General features: G+C 41.3%; 2 protein-coding genes across 2 annotated transcripts; both read left to right on the plus strand.

Annotated features, from left to right (window-relative positions):
• The first annotated feature begins 66 nt into the window (after positions 1–66).
• On the plus strand, positions 67–2176 carry LOC130550445 (V-type proton ATPase subunit B-like). Its single transcript, XM_057327922.1, has 2 exons — positions 67–1043; positions 1194–2176. The coding sequence occupies exons 1-2, from the start codon at positions 950–952 to the stop codon at positions 1328–1330; spliced, it is 231 nt and encodes a 76-aa protein (XP_057183905.1). The 5' UTR covers positions 67–949; the 3' UTR covers positions 1331–2176.
• Positions 2177–15220: 13044 nt separating this feature from the next.
• On the plus strand, positions 15221–19038 carry LOC130550446 (uncharacterized). The gene is made up of 3 exons (XM_057327923.1): positions 15221–15318; positions 15400–15455; positions 15539–19038. The coding sequence occupies exon 3, from the start codon at positions 16085–16087 to the stop codon at positions 19004–19006; it is 2922 nt and encodes a 973-aa protein (XP_057183906.1). The 5' UTR covers positions 15221–15318; positions 15400–15455; positions 15539–16084; the 3' UTR covers positions 19007–19038.
• The last annotated feature ends 546 nt before the right edge of the window (positions 19039–19584 follow it).

Here is a 19584-nt window from a genome sequence, read left to right on the forward strand (position 1 = left end):
GATTTTGTATTTATGATTTACATGACATTATATGCAATATAATACATTGTTTCCTTTTTAATAGCCTTTACATTTGTATAGAAGCGGGTTGAGATTTTTTTGTTAATTGGAGATTACGGTCACATTGGTCACGTATACACTGCAAAGTTTTAAATGCTGGAGTAAATCCACAAAATAATCGTTCCATGTGTGTACGAAAAGTTATGTCAGTCCCGCATTTGTGATAATTGACACACTGGTAACCATAGCGACATTCTGGCATCTCGCAGTTATGAATAATTACCTGTTTGGTATTTGCTATTTTTTGGCTAAAGAGTTGTTTTGTCCGTCAATTTAAACTAAACTACTGCTAATAGATGCGCTGTATTTTGTTTATACTCGGAAGGCTACTTAACAGGGTGCTCTTTTATAGTGCTAACATGAATGTTATTAATAAGCGCTTTTATGCTGGTTTTGTCTGGCAAAAATGGTCAGTTGCGGATATTTGAGATTTTTTAGTCTTATAAATTGAAACCCAGCACTGGCCCCCATTCACTTCTATTGTATGGACACAAAACCAGTGCAAGTGAATGGGTGCCAGTTAACAACATTCTTCAAAATATCTTCTTTTGTGTTCTGGGGAAGAAAGAACGTCATACAGGTTTGAAATGACAAGAGGGTAAGTAAATGATGACAGCATTTTTATTTTTGGGTGAACTATCACTTTAAACGAAGGGCTTGTGAGAGCGGCTAGCCCCGTGTCAAAATGTATGAAAATAAACATTTCTAGCACTGTTATTTTCTTGCATCGCACAAAAACGGACAAAAACACATCCGTTTGGACTGATGGGCGTCATTAACAACTAGTTGTTGAGTTCTGTACGTATGTGGCCATTAAGAATGAGCAGCCTATGACAAAGCTTCTTTTTTGCAGTATGCATGCTATGCTATTGGAAAAGATGTGCAGGCAATGAAGGCCGTGGTTGGAGAGGAAGCACTGACAGCAGATGACTTGTTGTACCTGGAGTTCCTACAAAAGTTTGAGAAGAACTTTATATCACAGGGTAAGTCAGGACATTAGGGCGCTTGTGGAATCAAAAAGGCATTGTGCCTTGTTCTTCTGTGTTATACAAAAGAAAAGAAAAGTATGCATATATATAAGAAAATAGTAGTGTTCGCTGATAGTGTTTGCCTTAACGTATACTGTGCTGCAGGTGCGTATGAGAACCGAACTGTGTTCGAAACGTTGGACATTGGCTGGCAGCTTCTGAGAATCTTCCCCAAGGAGATGCTGAAGAGGATTCCTCAAAGCACCCTGGCTGAGTTTTACCCTCGAGATTCCAAACATTAGTCCTGCTTTACGCAATGGGTTTGTCAAATGTTCGATAGTCCTAGATGTTTCTCTCTCTCTGTCTGCTAAAATCAAGTACACTGCTGCCTCGATAGGTGTATTGATGGAATACAAAGTTGTTTTTCATGGCTTGTTTATTGCTGCTTTCAGAATTTATTTACTATGTAAGTGTCACTAAATAGTCAAGGAAATATTGTGAATATTGTCACTACACTGGAGTTAAAGTTGTGAGGTATATGTGTGTGTTAAGTGTTTCAAACGGTGTTATGACAGAATGGTGTGCTATGTGGCCAGCTTTTATCGGTAGTCTGTGATGTTTCTTTTAAACATTGAAGCGATTTAGTGTCCACCACAAAACTGCCTGATGTTATTTTATCAAAGTGCCAACTTTGAGCGTATAATGTCTTCATGTATTTTATGGATTTGTCATTATAAACAATCCTCTTTATATATATTGGTCATTATATATAATGTAAGGCGCAGGTTTAAGTGGTTTGAATGGTTTAAAAAGGAATTTTAAAAGAGTTGTCCTATCTGATAGAATGTCTTTTTTGTTACTTTCTTTTTTTGCACTTTTATTTCATGTTTGTGGAAGATGTATTACAATAATGTGTCATTGTTCATAGTTGTGAAAACATGAACATTTTATTTATTGTTTCTATTTATTTTGGTGCCATAAATTATATGTATTGTGATAAATGTATAATGTTGTAATGCATGAATATTGTAAATGTGTTTGTGTCCATTTGCTTTATGAAATAAACTATAATGTGTATAAATGAATGATCATGACAGTAACTGATGGTACAACTGTAATAAACAATGCAATTATATAGCCTTATTGAAGATATGGGGTCATTTATTTGCTGGAAAACAATATTCTCTTTTCCCACTTTTTATTTATTCATTAAGCCATGCATCCGCCCAAAAAACTAAAAGATTCACATTTAATGTAACCATTTTATTATACACTAGAAGCACAGTTTAAGAATTGATTTCCCCCACTACTTCCCTCATTAACAAAACACAGTTGAGGCCAATTCTGTAATGTAAACACACTCAACTTGGTTTCAACCCCAAAAATACATATAAATATTTATCTGAAGTCATTTTTCTCCAAACAAACACACAAAGGACCATCATATGGCAGTCCAAACATGGTAACCTGGGCTATATAAGTAGTAAAAGTCTGGTCATAGGACGGCTACTGCAAGAGTCAAGTTTTGCACCGCTTCACTGGTATAAATGGGCAGGAGATGCTTCCAGACTGGGAAGATGAACCACTGAAACTGCTGCTTTCTCCTTGTGTTTCTGCTGATGATATGGAAGAGAATCTACTGGGAATCTGAGAACTTAAGAGACTGAGCTGCTTTGCAACACAGCTGTTCCAGAGGTCTGAGTGCTTTGGGTCAACCTGGATGCAGAAGGCTACCATTTTTGAAACAGTGAGTACCAGAGGTGCTATGAGACTGATGGGATAAACCGCTGTAAGGGCCAGCTCCGAGTGTAGAAAAGGGAGCAGACGTGCCAGCCGACTGTGGCCTAGAGCCGTCTCCAGAGGCAGTATACTTGTAGGAACCGAGTCTGATGACAGGACGGCCAACTATATTCAGTTTTTTTAAGGTGCAATGCTACCTGGTTGCGCTCAGTTTGGGGTGAGGCTCATGAAACAACATTTGAGCCACTTGGAGAGTGGATGTGAGAGCCATAGTTAGTGGAAACTCCTCCTTTAACTACCGGTGTGAAAGAGCACTTCCAGTTACACTTTCAGTTACTGTAACATCAATTAAAGGAGATTGGACTGCACGAGGACTGGGAGTGTAATGGTAAGGCTCGCTCCAATGAGGCTGGGTATTGATATAAGCCCAACCTGTATAATATTTTAGAATAGAGTGAGACACTGTTTTGCATTGGACAAATACCACATCTGATAACTCTCACTTTTAAATCCCAACACAGTCCTGAAGAAGGTGAAAAAGAAAATCTAGTGAAACCTATTGAACTAAAATAAAGTTTACTAGAATACATTTAAATACTACTTTTTCATGTTACTAAAGCAGGCTTCATTTCACATAGTTTTTTTTACAGCTCATGGAACATTGTAAATTTAAGCAAACCTAACACTATGAATTTACCTATTCCAGCCACGAGCCATACTGTAGCAAGAAAACTAAGCACTAAGCATGCATGCAGAGAGTCAAACAAGCTGCTAACACAAGGCATGAAAACAAAATGTCATGTGCGAAGTTTGTTATTTAAGGTATAATGTACAGGCAGCCGGTTGTTATCGCAGAAATAAGCCCCGACAGTGTGATCAGGTATCACACTGAAGGGGCTTATTTCGCAATAACAGCCGGCTGCTTGTACATTCTCCCGCTTATTACACGGCTACATGAAACGTGAATTTAAAATATTTTAATAGCTAATTTTTACAGAATGCAGACCTTCCGTGAGGAAAAGACGTTTGCTTTCGGTTTTAAGGTTAGAAACGACATTCAAATGTCACGAACACTCAATTTGGTTTAATCATTTGTAAATATAATGTCATAAATGTTATTAAAAGATTTGCTGCATCCGGGTAATCCTGGAATAACTAACCTCCAAATGTCGCGACTGGCCAATCAGAATCAAGCATTCCAACGAGCCGCGTAATAATGACCTTTAGCAGCCAATCAAATGATCAGAGAAATGACTAATTCCATTCACCTGCTTGAGTCTGCCATGTCAACTGATGCAGTGATTAAGGGCCTATGTTCAGAAAGGAGTAGTAACTTACTTTAATCTGTTAAAGCCACAATATGGAAGAATTTTGTTATGAAATATCCAAAAATCACTTGCACAGTGTGATATATTTCATGTAGTTGTGTACTTACATTATCCCAAATGTTCTAAAGAATGTGCAAATCCAGAGAAATTCCTATTTAAAATAATGGCCTGTCCCTTGTCTCCCTTGTATTTGTCGCATATCAGTGGCTTAATAGCTGCTGCTCTGCACTACCCTCAGTTTCCGGTTGTAGAAACTGGCAACACGCAAATTCGGAAGTGGTTACAGCATCTGGGACGCAGCATCTGTTGTTCTGTTATTATGGATCACGATTACTCTTTGTCGAAACCCAAAAAAGTATAAACGTGTGGCCAAATGAGGCAAGCAGGCTTATGGACAAGCGAAGAAATTAAACAAGGATTAATATCCTTTTTAATATTAATAAAAGCGTTTTCTAAATGAAGAGAGCTTCGCGACCAACTTGGACTCGACACAGACTCCGCTCTCGCATGTGTTTTAATACACAGGTAAGCACATTTTTTTTATTGTACACAAAATACTCATGCACAGATTATTTGAATAGTTATGAATGCAGTTACCCTATGAAATACAGTATATGTCACACAAAAATATGTAGCCAATAACGTTACTTGTAAATGCTGTGGGTTCTTTCCAATTTACTTTTTAAACGACGACTGAATGACTGTTTTAAACACGTAAAACTGTGTAGCATTACGCTACCAAATCAATTGACAAAGTCCAATATCAGTCGCGGGCTAACGTAGCATTACATTCCACGTTTCTTGCAAGCTAATTCATTACGATGATATAAAATAAAATTAATTCATTACCTTGTCCGTGAACATGATGGGCGATCTCCATACGCCTGTGGATGGTGACAAACGACATGTTCCATAATTCCACTCTCCTACATAACGTCATTTAGCTTCGTCTTTTGTTGTTGTTTCGAAAGTGCACCATCTAGCCGTCCAAATATTCCATATTGTGGCTTTAAAGGTTTTATATTTTCTCAAGTACCTAATTCAAGTTTATTTTTAATACCCCATTGGTAAGAAATTTTTATTTTAGTTTAGAAACTTAATTCTTGAATAAACATAAAACGAGACTAATAACTTTTACTTTCCTTGTCAAGTCTCGATTTAATCTTGATTTAAGAATGTTTAGATATTTGTACAAGAAAACAAGACAAAACTGTTTATTAAGAAATTATTTTTTTGCACTGTTCAGTAAAATTTGTTATTCTAGTATTGTTATATACGGGAAACTGCATGTACCTTTATTTATTCAAGACTAGGGCTGTCAAATGATTAATCACGATTAATCGCATCCAGAATAAGAGTTTGTGTTTACATAATATATATCTGTGTACTGTGCATAATAATTTTTTATTTATTAACACATACACATACATGCATATATTTAAGAAGAATCTCAAAATTAATAAACATTTCTATATAATTTCAATTATTGGTAAATATAAATAAATACATGTAAATATTTCCTAAATATGTATTCATGTGTATGTGTTTGTATTTATAAATACAAAATTAATATGCACAGTACACAGACATATATTATGTAAACACAAACTTTTATTCTGGATGCGATTAATCGTTTGACAGCCCTATTCAAGACATAAACTAATATTTCAATTTAGTCAAGTTTTTGATTGAAATGTATAATTTTCTTTCCTAAATTGATTTTGGATATAAGCTCAATGAATAAATATAACTTGTAAAACTTCTTCAAAATATAATAATAATAATAATGGAAATAGTTTATAAATCATTATTAAATTGTACATCGTACATTTAATATGGCTTATGAGAATCACCAAAATAGACATTCATGTATAATCTGTGGTTTCTCTTAATTATCTGCAGTAATATATTTGATCAGCAGAGGGTATCAGAACCTTTGAGTAAACTATTTTAAACAGATCAGGGCCCGAATTTATCAAGCTTCTCAAAGTGCCCTTTTAGCCTTAAGTGCTTCCAAACTTATCAAATTTCTTAAAGCTAAGAATCACTCTTACTCTCCCAACTATTTAAGACAGCTCGGGAGGTCTCTCAAGTGCTTAGGAGTTGCAACTATGGGCTTGTGATGGCAATGAGGAGACAGAGACATGTGGTAGACAGAGGGGTTGGCCAATGGAACCGTATCATTCCACATTATACACGCATGAATTCGTTTTTTTTAAAGTATGAATTTGCAAAAGGCATTTATTAATGAAACAACATCTACACATCATTTTTCATAATCAAATTTATACGTTTAACAAACTTCTTTGTGCGCAAGATAAAAGGCACGCAGTCCGTACATGTCATTAATGCTGCACGCATTCGAGTAATGCGGCTTTCACACAAGACGCGGAATGCGCTGCGCTATGAAACCCATTCATTTCAATGGCTTGCACCGCACAAGGTCGGTTAGTTGCTGCGTCGACCAAAGCGCACGCGCAGTGGAGCACACCGCTGTCGAGCTTGCGCGCACACCGCAGTCAAAGTTCATAATAGTTCAACTTTGCCGCTATGCTCTGTGACGAATACCAGCGCGGCCAATAGAAACGAGGCATCCAAGCACGGAAAACAAAATGGATGAACAGCTACTGTGTGTGTCGAAATTTTCAGAACTGCACAACACAAATTTGTGCTTGAATAGGGACATCGGGAGAAACACCCAAATAAATGGCCGAAACACCCAAATAAAGGGCCAAAACACCCAATGAGGCTGAGGTGCACAACTGACGATGTGTCGCATTGATGGGAACCATACAAAGGGCATTATCAGCAGCACCTCACCAAAAGGCATCTTTCACCCAGGATAATGGATGTGATGAAAGTGGGACACACAACTCATGAGATGTCTCTCTGATAATGGCAAGGAAAGGTAAGTGTGCTATGTATTTCTATAATCATTTATCCCCCAAACACAGAGGATGCCTACCCGACGAACCCAGTGAAACCTCAGACCTCCTTTCCTCTATTCATATTCTTGACTGCTTTCCCCTGTCATGCATAAGGCGTGGGGAATGTCCTATTGGGCCATTCAACTGTGCTGAAATAGTGGGATAATAACACCTAGTCCTATTAAGCGAATCTGAGTAATCTGGTTAAAACCAGTGACTGCTGTGAAAGGGTAGCTTACAACCAGGGAAAGACCTGGTGACAGCCTGTAGAGACTGCTGGCAGGAGGGACTAGACCCCACCGGGGCAGACATGGGCTAGCTTCCCATGCCGGCAGGATCCGTTACCATAAGCGTAATTGGTCCACCCATCTATGGCTATGAAAAGCAAGATGACTCATCGGTGGATCACATGGCAACAGACCTCGGAATGGAAATGACAAAGAACCAGGAGATCAGCACAGCAGTAGTTGGAACGACAGGACACAAACTACGGAGATGCATTTGTGGCTGGTCAAAGGTAACATCAGAGAAAGGTCTTAAAATCCATCAGGGCAGGAAGAAGTGCCTGAGAGAGCTTAGTGACGGGCCTCACATTGACCAATACTTCACAAGAGGTAGGGCAAATCAGTCGGGTGAAGCCCAGTGGCGGGACAAGCACCACAGCCCACGGGGTATCAGAACCCCAGACGAAGCCCAACCAGGCATAAACTTACCAGCAATCAGCAACCCGGAGACTACCCAGCCGCAGCAAGCAGTAGAAAGGAAAATGGATAAAAGAAGACCTCAGATACTTTGGCCTAAATCCTGCAACAAAGAATGGGCAACCATTGACTCGGATCTCGTCCAGCTTTTAGCAGGCCAAAAAGGAGATGTCGAAAGAAAATTGGAGAAGATGGGGGGATCATCTACACCTATGGGGTCACAGAAGGAGACAATGGGCCGAACTAAGTTCAGGAGACAAAAAGAAACCGACGGACTTGTGAGAGAAAGGAAGAGCCTGAGGAAACAGTGGAAGAAGGCCACAAAAGAGGAAAGGAAGGGCCTAGAGGCCCTATTAGGCTATATTAAAAGTCGCATGACCTCGTGGCAAAGAGCAGAGAACCAGGACCACTTTCTACAAAGATCCTTACAAGTTCGTCAGTAGCATCTTTAGCAAGGAGAAAACTGTGACCCTTAAAGTACCTATAACACCTACTGAAAATGTATTCCAACAATCAGGCATGAGCCAATCTCCATTCCAGAGGACATGCCACCAATTCAGCTACCAGAACACCAGATGGACACAAGGCCCCCTAAATGGAGCGAAGTTGAGAGTGCAGTAAAACGGGCAAGATCAGCTTCAGCTCCTGGACCCAACGGTATACCATACAGGCTCTACAAGAAAGCCCATGGGGTGTTGAGGTACTTTTGGATATTAATGGCTGTGGCATGGAAAAAGCAGGTGATACCAAAGGTCTGGAGAAGGGCAGGAGGCATACTTGGGGATTTTGATTGGCAGGTTCATTCTGTCAGGATTTGGTGAGGTGCAAAGATACAAGGACAGAGGACCCAGGTGCAGACAGCGGGTAAGGGGTTAACAAGACTTTAATAAATAATAAACAAAACAAAAACCCACGAGGGGGTAAAATAACAAGTTATAAACATGACAGATAAACAGGAACACGGACTAACTAAACTAGACAGGACTAAAAAATAACATTTACCATATATTACAAAAAAGACTAGACTACACTACACTACCTCACCCACATGAAACAAGTGACAGTACACAATGAACCAGCACAGGACAGAATACACAAGGGCATTATAAGGGATCAAAATCAAGAGGGGACCGGTGCGGGGCATGAACTAATAATTATCACTAAAGAGGAAACAAGTGGGCAGGAACAATGACGAGACCCTTCTCCACATGAAACAAGACAGGGCTCTAAAGTGCGACCAATTTGGTCGCACATGAGACCTAATTTCTCAATGGTGCGACAAAAAAAAATCTGAGGTCGCACTGGTGCGACCAGCCATTTGAGGGAAAAAAATCTCTGCGAAAGTCTCTCTGTGGTTCAACAACAGACACATTAGGCCCATATCGTGGTCTAAACCAATCAGATGTAGTGAAGGGCGGTCCCCCCTCTGATTGGCCATGGTCCAGATATTCCTGTACGTGTGTGTACGTGTGAAAATGCTGTGCTGCAGTCGGACAGAGAGGCAAGTAGCCTAGGCCCATCAGATAAACAGAGTGGATGTAGCCGCGGATGATGAGAGAAGATGAAAAGAACGATTGACAACTTTTTTGTTAAGAATGTTAAGTTAAGGCCTGATCCGTCCGAAAATCATAACCTCTCATTTTGCGACAAATTTTCCTGCCAGTACGACAAGTTTTTCTTAATGGTCGCACCGGTGCGACTGTCAAACTGATCAATATATAATTTTTGCGTATTATAAATTTAATGTGCAGAAATGTTATATTGCGCAAGCTGCGCATTCAGTCACTTATTTTCTTCTCCCCTCCTTCAACCATTCACTTATCTATCAGTGCCCTGCCCCCAAAGACGTAATTCGTGGGTTACGGGTAAGAGGCGAAGGACCGAAAGAGCAGACGAGTGAAGCGCTCAATCTTGCAACTTAAATAAATATGCAGAATACAAGAATTCAGCAAAGATAACGAAATGTGTTGCAAGTATTGTATGCATTTGAAGCTAATGCAGGAAACACGTGTTTTAACTTTAAGCACTGAACTATTGTATAAAGATCTCTAACAATACTGCAAAGCATACAAAACATTATACATCACGCTAAATACTATTTATTTGTGAGTCGCTATTGATAGAAGCCAAACGTGTATGAATGCAGCTTTCATGAAGAATAATCACTAAAAGCCTTCAGGTCTCGCGGGTTTTGCGATGCGGAATTTGGGTGCACCTAACTTTTGTGCCGGTGCACCTAAGAAAAAATGTTAGGTGCACCAGTGCAACCAGTGCAAAACGTTAGTCTAGAGCCCTGCAAGAGGTTCTGTCATGGCAATATTCTACATCTAATTTGGGCACATTGTTGTAATAATTCTGTTTTTGTAAAACCTTGTTATTGTTAACCCATCTCCAGTGGGGTCAGGCTACAAGCAGTGAACCCCATGCAGTCCAGTGATCTCAGTCACAATCTCAGATGACTGGAAGCTTTTCTGTTGATGAATTGGGCTCTAGTTAGATCACTGACAGAAGCCAGAAAAGCAGGTTCAGGTTTTCTAATCTACGGCAATATGTCAAGGGAGGTTTTTCTAACAGCCATGAGACATCTCGTACCCAGAGGTGGATGAAGTACACAACTTCCTTATTTGAGTGAAAGTACAGATAGATACTACTGGTCAAATATTACTCCACTACAAGTAAAAGTTGTAAAGACAGATTCTTATTTAAGTAAAAGTACAGAAGTATGTGCTTTTAAAAGTACTCAAGTATTAAAAGTAAATTTCCTTTATGTCAGTTGTGCATTGTTTTATTGTCGTATATCTTATGCCTCCGAAGCAACCTACTGAATACACTGAGTATTAGAGGAGTAGTTCACTTCAAAATTTGCCCCCATTTACTTTCCATAGTAGTTTTTATTCCTACTATGGAAAGTCAATGGGGCAAATTTTACAGTGAGCAACTCCTTTAAGAGCTTTATATGTTTAGCACATACAGTATATGTTTAGTTTAGATATAATCCCGTATTATCATTTTGCCTAATTATCCTCATTAGCCCCCTAGGCCTATATGTATTTATGAGCAGTGTTCTTTTATTTTGTATATTCGCTTTACCAGTTTTAGCAGCAATTTACCAGTAAGTAGTAAGGTTCTTGTAAATAGTAAAGTGTAGAAGCCATGTGTTTGTTGGATTTATTACCATTCGTATTACCATAATTTAGAATACTTCAACTATAGTTACTTCAGTGATATATGCAATGATATAGCAGCAGATCGGAAGTTAACATGCACGCGTAGCTCAAGGTGTATGTGATGCTTATTTACCGTTTAGCCGCTATGCCGATCATTTTCATGACAATGTTTCTACGATCTTTGACTGATCGTAACCCACAGATGATTACACCACACTTTAACGTGTGCCTTTTTCATCTTTTATTGTTCTATTTGCCTTTTTAGAGCACTATGAATGGTGTAGCAACGCCTACGGTTACATTAGTTTAGCGGGGAATATCCCAGAGTTGCCAGATTTGCGTTAAAAAATCTGCCAAATGGCCATTCAAAGCTTGTCGGAAAACTGCGAGCTTAGGAAAACTGAAATACTTGGCAACAGTAAAAGGTCCTGGCAGATCGCAAGCCAGATAAATTGCGCACACAGGAAACCCCGCTGCATAGAAACCATTTTCTACTTTTGGACCTTTTTATAAATGTAGTGGAATAAAAAGTATGATATTTGTCTTTCAAATGTAGTGAAGTTAAAGTACAAGTACTCAGAAAATATAATACTCAAGTAAAGTACAGATACTCAAAAAGTGTACTTAGGTACAGTACTCAGGGCAATTTACTTTGTTACTGTCCACCTCTGCTCGTACCCAAACTGGCTCAGTTTCTTCAGCTTTGGCAGTGCCCCAAGATGAACGCCAAACAAGCAGTTTGACATCACTTCAACCCCAGGGTTCCACCAGCTCAAGTGTTCAGAATATTGCAAGCCAATTAGCCAGTGGACAGAGTTTGCAAAACCAGTTTTCTTCCTCATCTCATGGCGGTTCTGGGCTACAGTGGGTAGGTGGTTTCAGCCAAATTGTTTCTCACCAGCATGAAGGCATTACCAGTGGTCTTCCATCATCTCCAGGTGTCTCATGTCAAGCTCAGTTCTTCACCCCTAATGGTTTCCAGCCAGGCCACCACTGATAAAAGTTCCCCCAGCCTTCACATGTCTAGCACTCTGGAGAGTTCTGGCCCTTTATTGTGAGTTTAGGGTTCTGCCTCTAGCTCGTATGGTGACGTGTTGCTACAATCTCAAAGCACTTCTAGTCAGTATGCCCCTGGAGCCTCTACAGAGCAAGTGTCCTCACCCTCAGAGATTTCTTATCAGCTTGCTGGTGACAAAGGATCCCTCAGCCTCTATGCTTCAGGCGCTGAGAGCAGCTCTCCCCTTCAGTCGTCAGGAGCTGCTGTACATGTGTACTCTTCAGAAAGCTTGTCTTCTGTTCCATCTATTGAGACTCAAGGCTCCACTTTTACTTCACAGGGCAGCCCTGTAACAGAACAAGTGATAAGCTTTGGGCCAGTAATCGTAACCACACAGGAAGTGAGCAGCGGTTCTATTGGCTCCACATCTCAAAACATATCTAATATACGGCCAGTATAGCCCAGCATCTCAAAGGGTGTACTCCGTGTCCCAGAGGCCACAAAGACTGGAACAATCAGCCTCTAGTTGGACCCAAGGCATTCAGTCCTCAGGTGCAGCTTTGTCACAGGACAACTACCAGTCTCAAAGCTCTCAGGTGCACAGCAGGTTCTCTTCCCCATTGTCAGCAGGAGACTCTGCTTACCAAAGTAATCCTCAGACACTTTCCGGAGGACCTGTCCAGTTGGTTTCCTCACAGAGGAGCAGTGGATAGCTACAGTGGCATCTCTCTCCAGACTCCAAGCACCTCAAGTCGGTATCCCCTTGGTTTCCCTGGATATGCCAAGCTTGGTTCTTCAAGTCTTGGTTCTAGCCAGTCTGCCACAGGTCAGAGCTCAAGCCTGTATGGCTCAACTCCCCAGACAGTGTCTGGCGCTCAACTTTCATCCAGTCGTAATACATCTCTGCAGGGAGGTAACAGTGCTGTTGTGGGATCCTCAAGCCAATGTGCCTCGGTGTCTTCAACCTTGGTTGCAAAAGCTGCTTTGTATTTAAGCCGACCTTCTGCTGCTAGTTTGACCCAAGGCATCCAGACTTCTGATACAGCTTCATCCCAGAGCACCTCAAGTGCCCAGATGTCTAGTGGGCTCTCTTCATCTCTGTCTGCATTGAGCCAGAATGTTGCACCTGTTGCCCAGAGTGGTCCGACGTCTGCTGTTCGGAGAAGCCAGAGTCTTCTAGGTGGGGTCCAGAGACCGTCAAGGCTATCTTCATCTTTTCAAGCTCCCTCTGGCTCAACAATCAATGGCCAAATGTCTGAACGCTTCACTTCACACCATGCTGCAGATTCCAGTTTTCCTCCCTCTTCAGGCTTGAGTGCCCCACTGTCTTCAAGGGGTATGTTCTCTGGTTCACCTCTGCCACAAACTGCTCAGACTCTCAGTGAATATGGGTCCCAGTCACATAACCAAGAGAGCACCGCTTCAGTGGCTAATCATGCTTCTTTCTAGATGTTTTCTGGTAACTATGGACAGGATGCTTCAGTCAAAAAATCTACAGCTCATCTGAATGATATTACTGTCAAGGGCTAAATGACATTGCAACAAATGTAACATGTTTTCAAAAGATCTAAATGTGTTTTTAAAATAAATATTTTTGCAATAAAGCTTTTTTTCTTGTGGGGTTTCTTTTAAAGACATCCCCTTCACTTTATTATGTAACTCTTGCCTCCCTTACCATGCTCATTGTTTTTATTGGTAGCATTTGCATTCAAAGTTGTTCCTTTCTTCCTAGACACCATTCCAAATTGGCTTCAGGCACTTCGGTGCCAATAGCATGGTTTAAAGCTGAATGCAAAAGATTTAGCTAAAGGTTAACTAAGCAGTGACAAACTGGCACAGATGCGGCCACAATAGTACTAAGATGTTTTAATACCAAAGCATTGGCAAAATAAGGTTCACAGTGTGGCGACTGCCTGGAAACGTTGTCTGTGGAAAATGTTTCTTTGGATTTGTTCATCTAAACCGACCAAAATTTGGTCGTAAAAATGTCTTAATTCAGTGCGTGCTCCGTAAGCTGTTTCTGTTAGGCGAACAACAAAAGACTAACTGTGATCCTAGTCTGTTATACAAAGTGTTTAATTCTGTTTTTACCACATGTTAAATGCTACCTGTAATGTATGTATATGGTGAAGGGCTGCCCCCTTGTGGATGAATGTTGGAGTAGTTCAGAACAAGTTCAGTAAAAGAGAGTTTTTGTTGTTACTGCATCACACGTGTCGATGTCGTTCTTCTAATGCGTGCTTACCACATACACCACACTACCTTCATAAAATAGTGTTATGTTTGTAGTATTAAAAACTCTAGTTAGTCTCAGCATTTGACTGTGCACCAAAAACATCAAGCTTTTCACTGCTTAACTGTTTAACTGTTTAACTTAACAGAAGTCAATGAATTTATGCAGGAATACATCAATGGGCACAGATTTTTCATTTAAATCAACATTTTGTTTTTCCATTTTTTATTTGATATGTTTTAATGAACTTTAAATCAACAGCATTTTATCATATTTGATATCAGCACCATAATGTCCAATGCACTATTACTTCACAAAATAGAAGAACATATAGGATATGTTCAAACTGTTTCAGCAGTTCTTTCATGTTAAACTGTTGCCAATATGCATAACATAGTTTTACTTTTATTAGCATATTACTGGAAAAGGGTTCTAAAGATTGTCTATTTTTGACCAGCAGGAGGATTTATTACTGCGGTTATAAAACGCACTAAAATTATGTGTCTGATTTGTCCCAAAGCTGCTACAACAATAACACAAACTATTGATTCAATAGTACTGCATGCTACTCAGCCAAATTTTGAACGCACATATTTAGGTCTAGTTTAAATCTGACAATACTACATTCCTACATTAAACATTCTGAAATACTGTGTATTTTACATACCTTGTTGTGAACAATTTTGTGTGTGTGTGAATCATTTATCTTATCATGATTTTAATTTACTATGTGATTTGAATAGTTTAATTTTATTTGAAGTTTTTTAACAGGTATATTCTGTATACATTTTGTATGTACCTTGTGGAGTTTTGAAAATGGATGAAAGAAATAAAAGTACACCTTGTCTTTCTTTTTGAACATTAATACTTTTTTCCTTGATAAACAGTAAGTAAACTTCAAATAAATGACAACTAACCATTTAGAATGAGGAATGTGCTTATTCTTGCACACGGTCATCTTTCACATTCAGCTATCCTTTTTGTTTCACAGGTGAACTATGTTAGAGGTAATTAGTCATTCAGTTAATCACATGAGCTGACTGAACTCCTGGCGGCCTATAAAAGACATCTACTACAGCTAACATGTGTACTTGGATTTGTGCTTTTCTGTGTGTGAGAAGGGAAAACTGGCCAAAAAGATTCTTTGGCAACATCACACACACACAGGTTTCCTGTCATGGATCAAGGGCTGAAGAGGTGTGTTTTCAATTATGCTTTTAAATGGTTCTGCTTTTTTTTTAAATGAATAATCCTAAAAAGGTTTTGTTTCACTTTCAGGCTGCCTTTACTAGCTGTTCTCCTAATATTTTGGAGATGTGCTTTTGGGTTTCCAGGTACTATATTCTACATCTAATTTGGGCACGTAGTTGAAGTAATTCTGTTTTTGTAAAACCTTGTTATTGTTTTATTTGTCTAGGTGGGGTTTACTCAAACCCATCTCCAGTGGGGTCAGGCTACAGACAGTGCTTTTGCACCCCGTTCAGTCCAGTCATCTCAGTCGGAATCTCCAGTGACTGGGAGCTTTTCTGTTGATGAAGTGGGCTCTAGTTTGATCACTGACAGAAGTCAGACTAACAGGTCCAGGTTTTCTAATCTACGCCAGTATGTCAAGGGTGGTTTTTCCAGCAGCCAAAAGACATCTCGTACCCAAACTGGCTTGGTTTCTTCAGCTTTGGCAGTGCCCCAAGATGAACGCCAGACAAGCAGTTTGACATCTCTTCAACCCCAGGTTTCCCCCAGTTCAAGTGTTCAGAATATTGCAAGCCAGTTAGGCAGTGGACAGAGTTTGCAAAACCAGTCTCCTTCCTCATCTCATGGCGGTTCTGGTCTACAGTCGGCAGGTGGTTTCAGCCAAATTGGTTCTGTCCAGCGTGAAGGCATTACCAGTGGTCTTCTGTCATCTCCAGGTGTCCCTAGTCAGCATACCCCAGAGTCTCATGTAAAGCTCGGTTCTTCACCCCTAATGGTTTCCAGCCAGGCCACCACTGATCAAACTGATTCCCCCAGCCTTCACACGTCTAGCACTCTGGAGAGTTCTGGCCCTTTATTGGGAGTTTCGGGTTCTGCCTCTAGCACTTATGGTGACGTGTTGCTACAATCTCAAAGCGCTTCTAGTCAGTATGCCCCTGGAGCCTCTACAGAGCATGTGTCCTCACCCTCCGTGATCTCTTATCAGCCTGCTGGTGACAAGGGATCCCTCAGCATCAATCCTTCAGGCTCTGAGAGTAGCTTTCCCCTTCAGTCGTCAGGAGCTGCTGTACATGTGTACTCTTCAGAAAGCTTGTCTTCTAGTCCATCTATTGCGACTCAAGGCTCCACTTTTACATCACAAGGCAGCCCTATAACAGAACAAGTGATAAACTCTGGGCCAGTAATCGTAACCACACAGGAAGTGAGCAGCGGTTCTATTGGCTACCCATCTCAAAACATATCTAGCCAGTATTCACCTGGTTCCCTGACACCTAGCAAGCTTGGTTCCTTGTCTCTGGGGGTTTCTAGCCAGTCCACAAGTGATCAAAGCCTGTATATGTCCAGTGCTCCAAGCAGGTCTGTTATGACACTAGCAAGTTCTAGTCATTATGTCCCAGTGCAGACAGGAAGCAGCTCTAGGGACCTCTCTTCTCCCAAGCCTCAAGGCACCTCTGCTGTGTATGCCCCTTCATCTCCCTCCAAGTATCTAAATGTTGCAGCTTCATCACCCCAAAGTGTTTCTATCCAATCTGGAAGCAATCAGCATTTCCGTTGGTTGGTAGCACAGGTTGGCACTCAAGCAGGAGCATCCAGTCAGTTTATGTCTTCCCAGGGAGGCAGCAGCTCTTACAGTGGTGCACTTTCCCTGCCTCAATCTAGCCCAAGTAAATATTCATCTGGTGCTCTAAAACCAACCTCACCCCAAACTGTTTCCAGACCATTAACAAGTGTAGCAAGCTCAAGTGGCAGTTCTGGTGCTCCTTTTGGTGCCTCTAATCAATCAGCCTCGCAGGGAATGAGTAGCAGTTTCAGTGGCTCCATGCAGTCTCTGGGTACATCTAGCCAGTATGGCCCAAGTTCACCTACATTTTCCAAGTTTAGTTCCTCACGCCTACTTTCTAGTCAGTCCACAAGTGATCCAGGTATGTATAGTCAAGTTCCATCCACCTCACAGATTGGCTCTTGGCCTCAATCAGGAGTTTCTAGTCAGTTTGTGCCTTCCCAGGATGGAAGTAGCTCTTACAGTGGCTCTTTACCCCAGTCTCAAGGATCTTTGGGTCAATATGCCCCTGCATTCCCCTCTGAATACGTAAACGCTCCCCTGGCATCACAAGGTTTGGCCTCACAGGGAATGAGTAGCAGTTTCTGTGGATCTGCTCAGGGTACATTTAGTCGGCCTGCTTCCAGTTCACCTACATTTTCCAAGTTTAGTTCCTCACGCCAAGTATACAGTCAGTCCACAAGTGATCCGGGTTTGTATGGTCAACTGTCCGCAACCTCACAGTTTGGCTCTCTGCCTCAAAAGGGAACTTCACCACAACTTTTACAAGCAGCAAGTGTCTTTAACAGTGGCTCATTACCCCAGTCTCAAGGATCTTTGGGTCAATATGCCCCTGCATTCTCCTCCGAATACCTGAACACTCCCCTGGCATCACAAGGTTTTGCCACCCAGTCCGCTACTAAGAGTTCACGTAGAGGGCTTACTACTTTGCTAGATGGAAGTCAGTCAGGAACTTCTCTTACCTTACAAGGAAGTGGCTCTTCATTCATGCCTCAAGGTAGCATGAGTCCGATTGTCTCTGGGTCTCCTTCCCAATATTCAAGCGCGTCCTTGTCCTCAACCCAGAGCGTTGCCGGCCAGTTTAGCCCAGCATCTCAAAGGGTGTACTCTGTGTCCCAGAGGCCACATAGACTGGAACCATCAGCCTCTAGTTGGACCCAAGGCATTCAGTCCTCAGGTGCAGCTTTGTCACAGGGCAACTACCAGTCTCAAAGCTCTCAGGTGCACAGCAGGTTCTCGTCCCCATTGTCAGAAGGAGACTCTGCTTACCAAAGTAATCTTCCGGCACTTTCCGGAGGATCTGGACAATTTGTTTCCTCACAGAGGGGCAGTGGCAGCTACAGTGGCATCTCTCTCCAGTCTCCAAGCACCTCAACTCTGTATCCCCTTGGTTCCCCTGGATATGCCAAGCTTGGTTTTAGCCAGTCTGCCACAGGTCAGAGACCAAGCCTGTATGGCTCAACTCCCCAGACAGGGTCTGGAGCTCAACTTTCATCCAGTCGTTATGCATCTCTGCAGGGAGGTAGCAGTGCTGTTGTGGGCTCAAGCCAATATTCCTTAGTGTCTTTACCCTTGGATGCAAAAGCTGCTTTGTATGTAAGCCGACCTTCTGCTGCTAGTTTGACCCAAGGCATCCAGACTTCTGATACAGCTTCATCCCAGAGCACCTCAAGTGCCCAGATGTCTAGTGGGTTCTCTTCATCTCTGTCTGCCTTGAGCCAGAATGTTGCACCTGTTGCCCAGAGTGGTCTGACGTCTGCTGTTCGGAGAAGCCAGAGTCTTCTAGGTGGGGTCCAGAGACAGTCAAGGCTATCTTCATCTTTTCGAGCTCCCTCTGGCTCAACAATCAATGGCCAAATGTCTGAACGCTTCACTTCACACCATGCTGCAGATTCCAGTTTGCCTCCCTCTTCAGGCTTGAGTGCCCCACTGTCTTCAAGGGATATGTTCTCTGGTTCATCTCTGCCACAAACTGCTCAGACTCTCAGTGAATATGGGTCCCAGTCACATAACCAAGAGAGCACCGCTTCAGTGGCTAATTATGCTTTCCAGATGTTTTCTGGTAACTATGGCCAGGATGCTTCAGTCAAAAAATCTACAGCTCCTCTGGATGATATTACAGTCAAGGGCTAAAGGACATTGCAACAAATGTAACATGTTTTCAAAAGATCTAAATGTGTTTTTAAAATAAATATTTTTGCTACAAAGCTTTTTTCTTGTGGTTTTTTTTTAAAAGACGTACCCTTCCCTTTATTATGTAACTCTTGCCTGCCTTACCATGCTCATGGTTTTAATTGGTAGCATTTGCATTCAAAGTTGTTCCTTTCTTAGACGCCATTCCAAATTGACCTCAGTGCCAATAGCATGGTTCGAAGCTGAATGCAAAAGATTTGGCTAAAGGTTAACTAAGCAGTGACAAACAGGCACAGATGCGGCCACAATAGTACCCAGTTGTTTAAATACCAAAGCATTGGCAAAATAAGGTTCACAGTGTGGTGACTGCCTGGCAGTGTTGTCAGTGGAAATTGTTTCTTTACATTTGTTCATCTAAACTGACCAAACTTTGGTTGTAAAAATGTCTTAATTCAGTGCTCCGTAAGCTGCTTTTGTTGGGTGAACAACACCATGGTTTGAGGCGCCCAACAAAACCCTAATGCTGGGGCCACACCAAAAGATTTTTTTAAATTTTGTTTTAAACGAGAGCCCACAAA

Source organism: Triplophysa rosa, unplaced genomic scaffold (assembly GCF_024868665.1).
Source record: "Triplophysa rosa unplaced genomic scaffold, Trosa_1v2 scaffold32_ERROPOS1978651, whole genome shotgun sequence".
Taxonomy (NCBI): Eukaryota; Metazoa; Chordata; class Actinopteri; order Cypriniformes; family Nemacheilidae; genus Triplophysa; species Triplophysa rosa.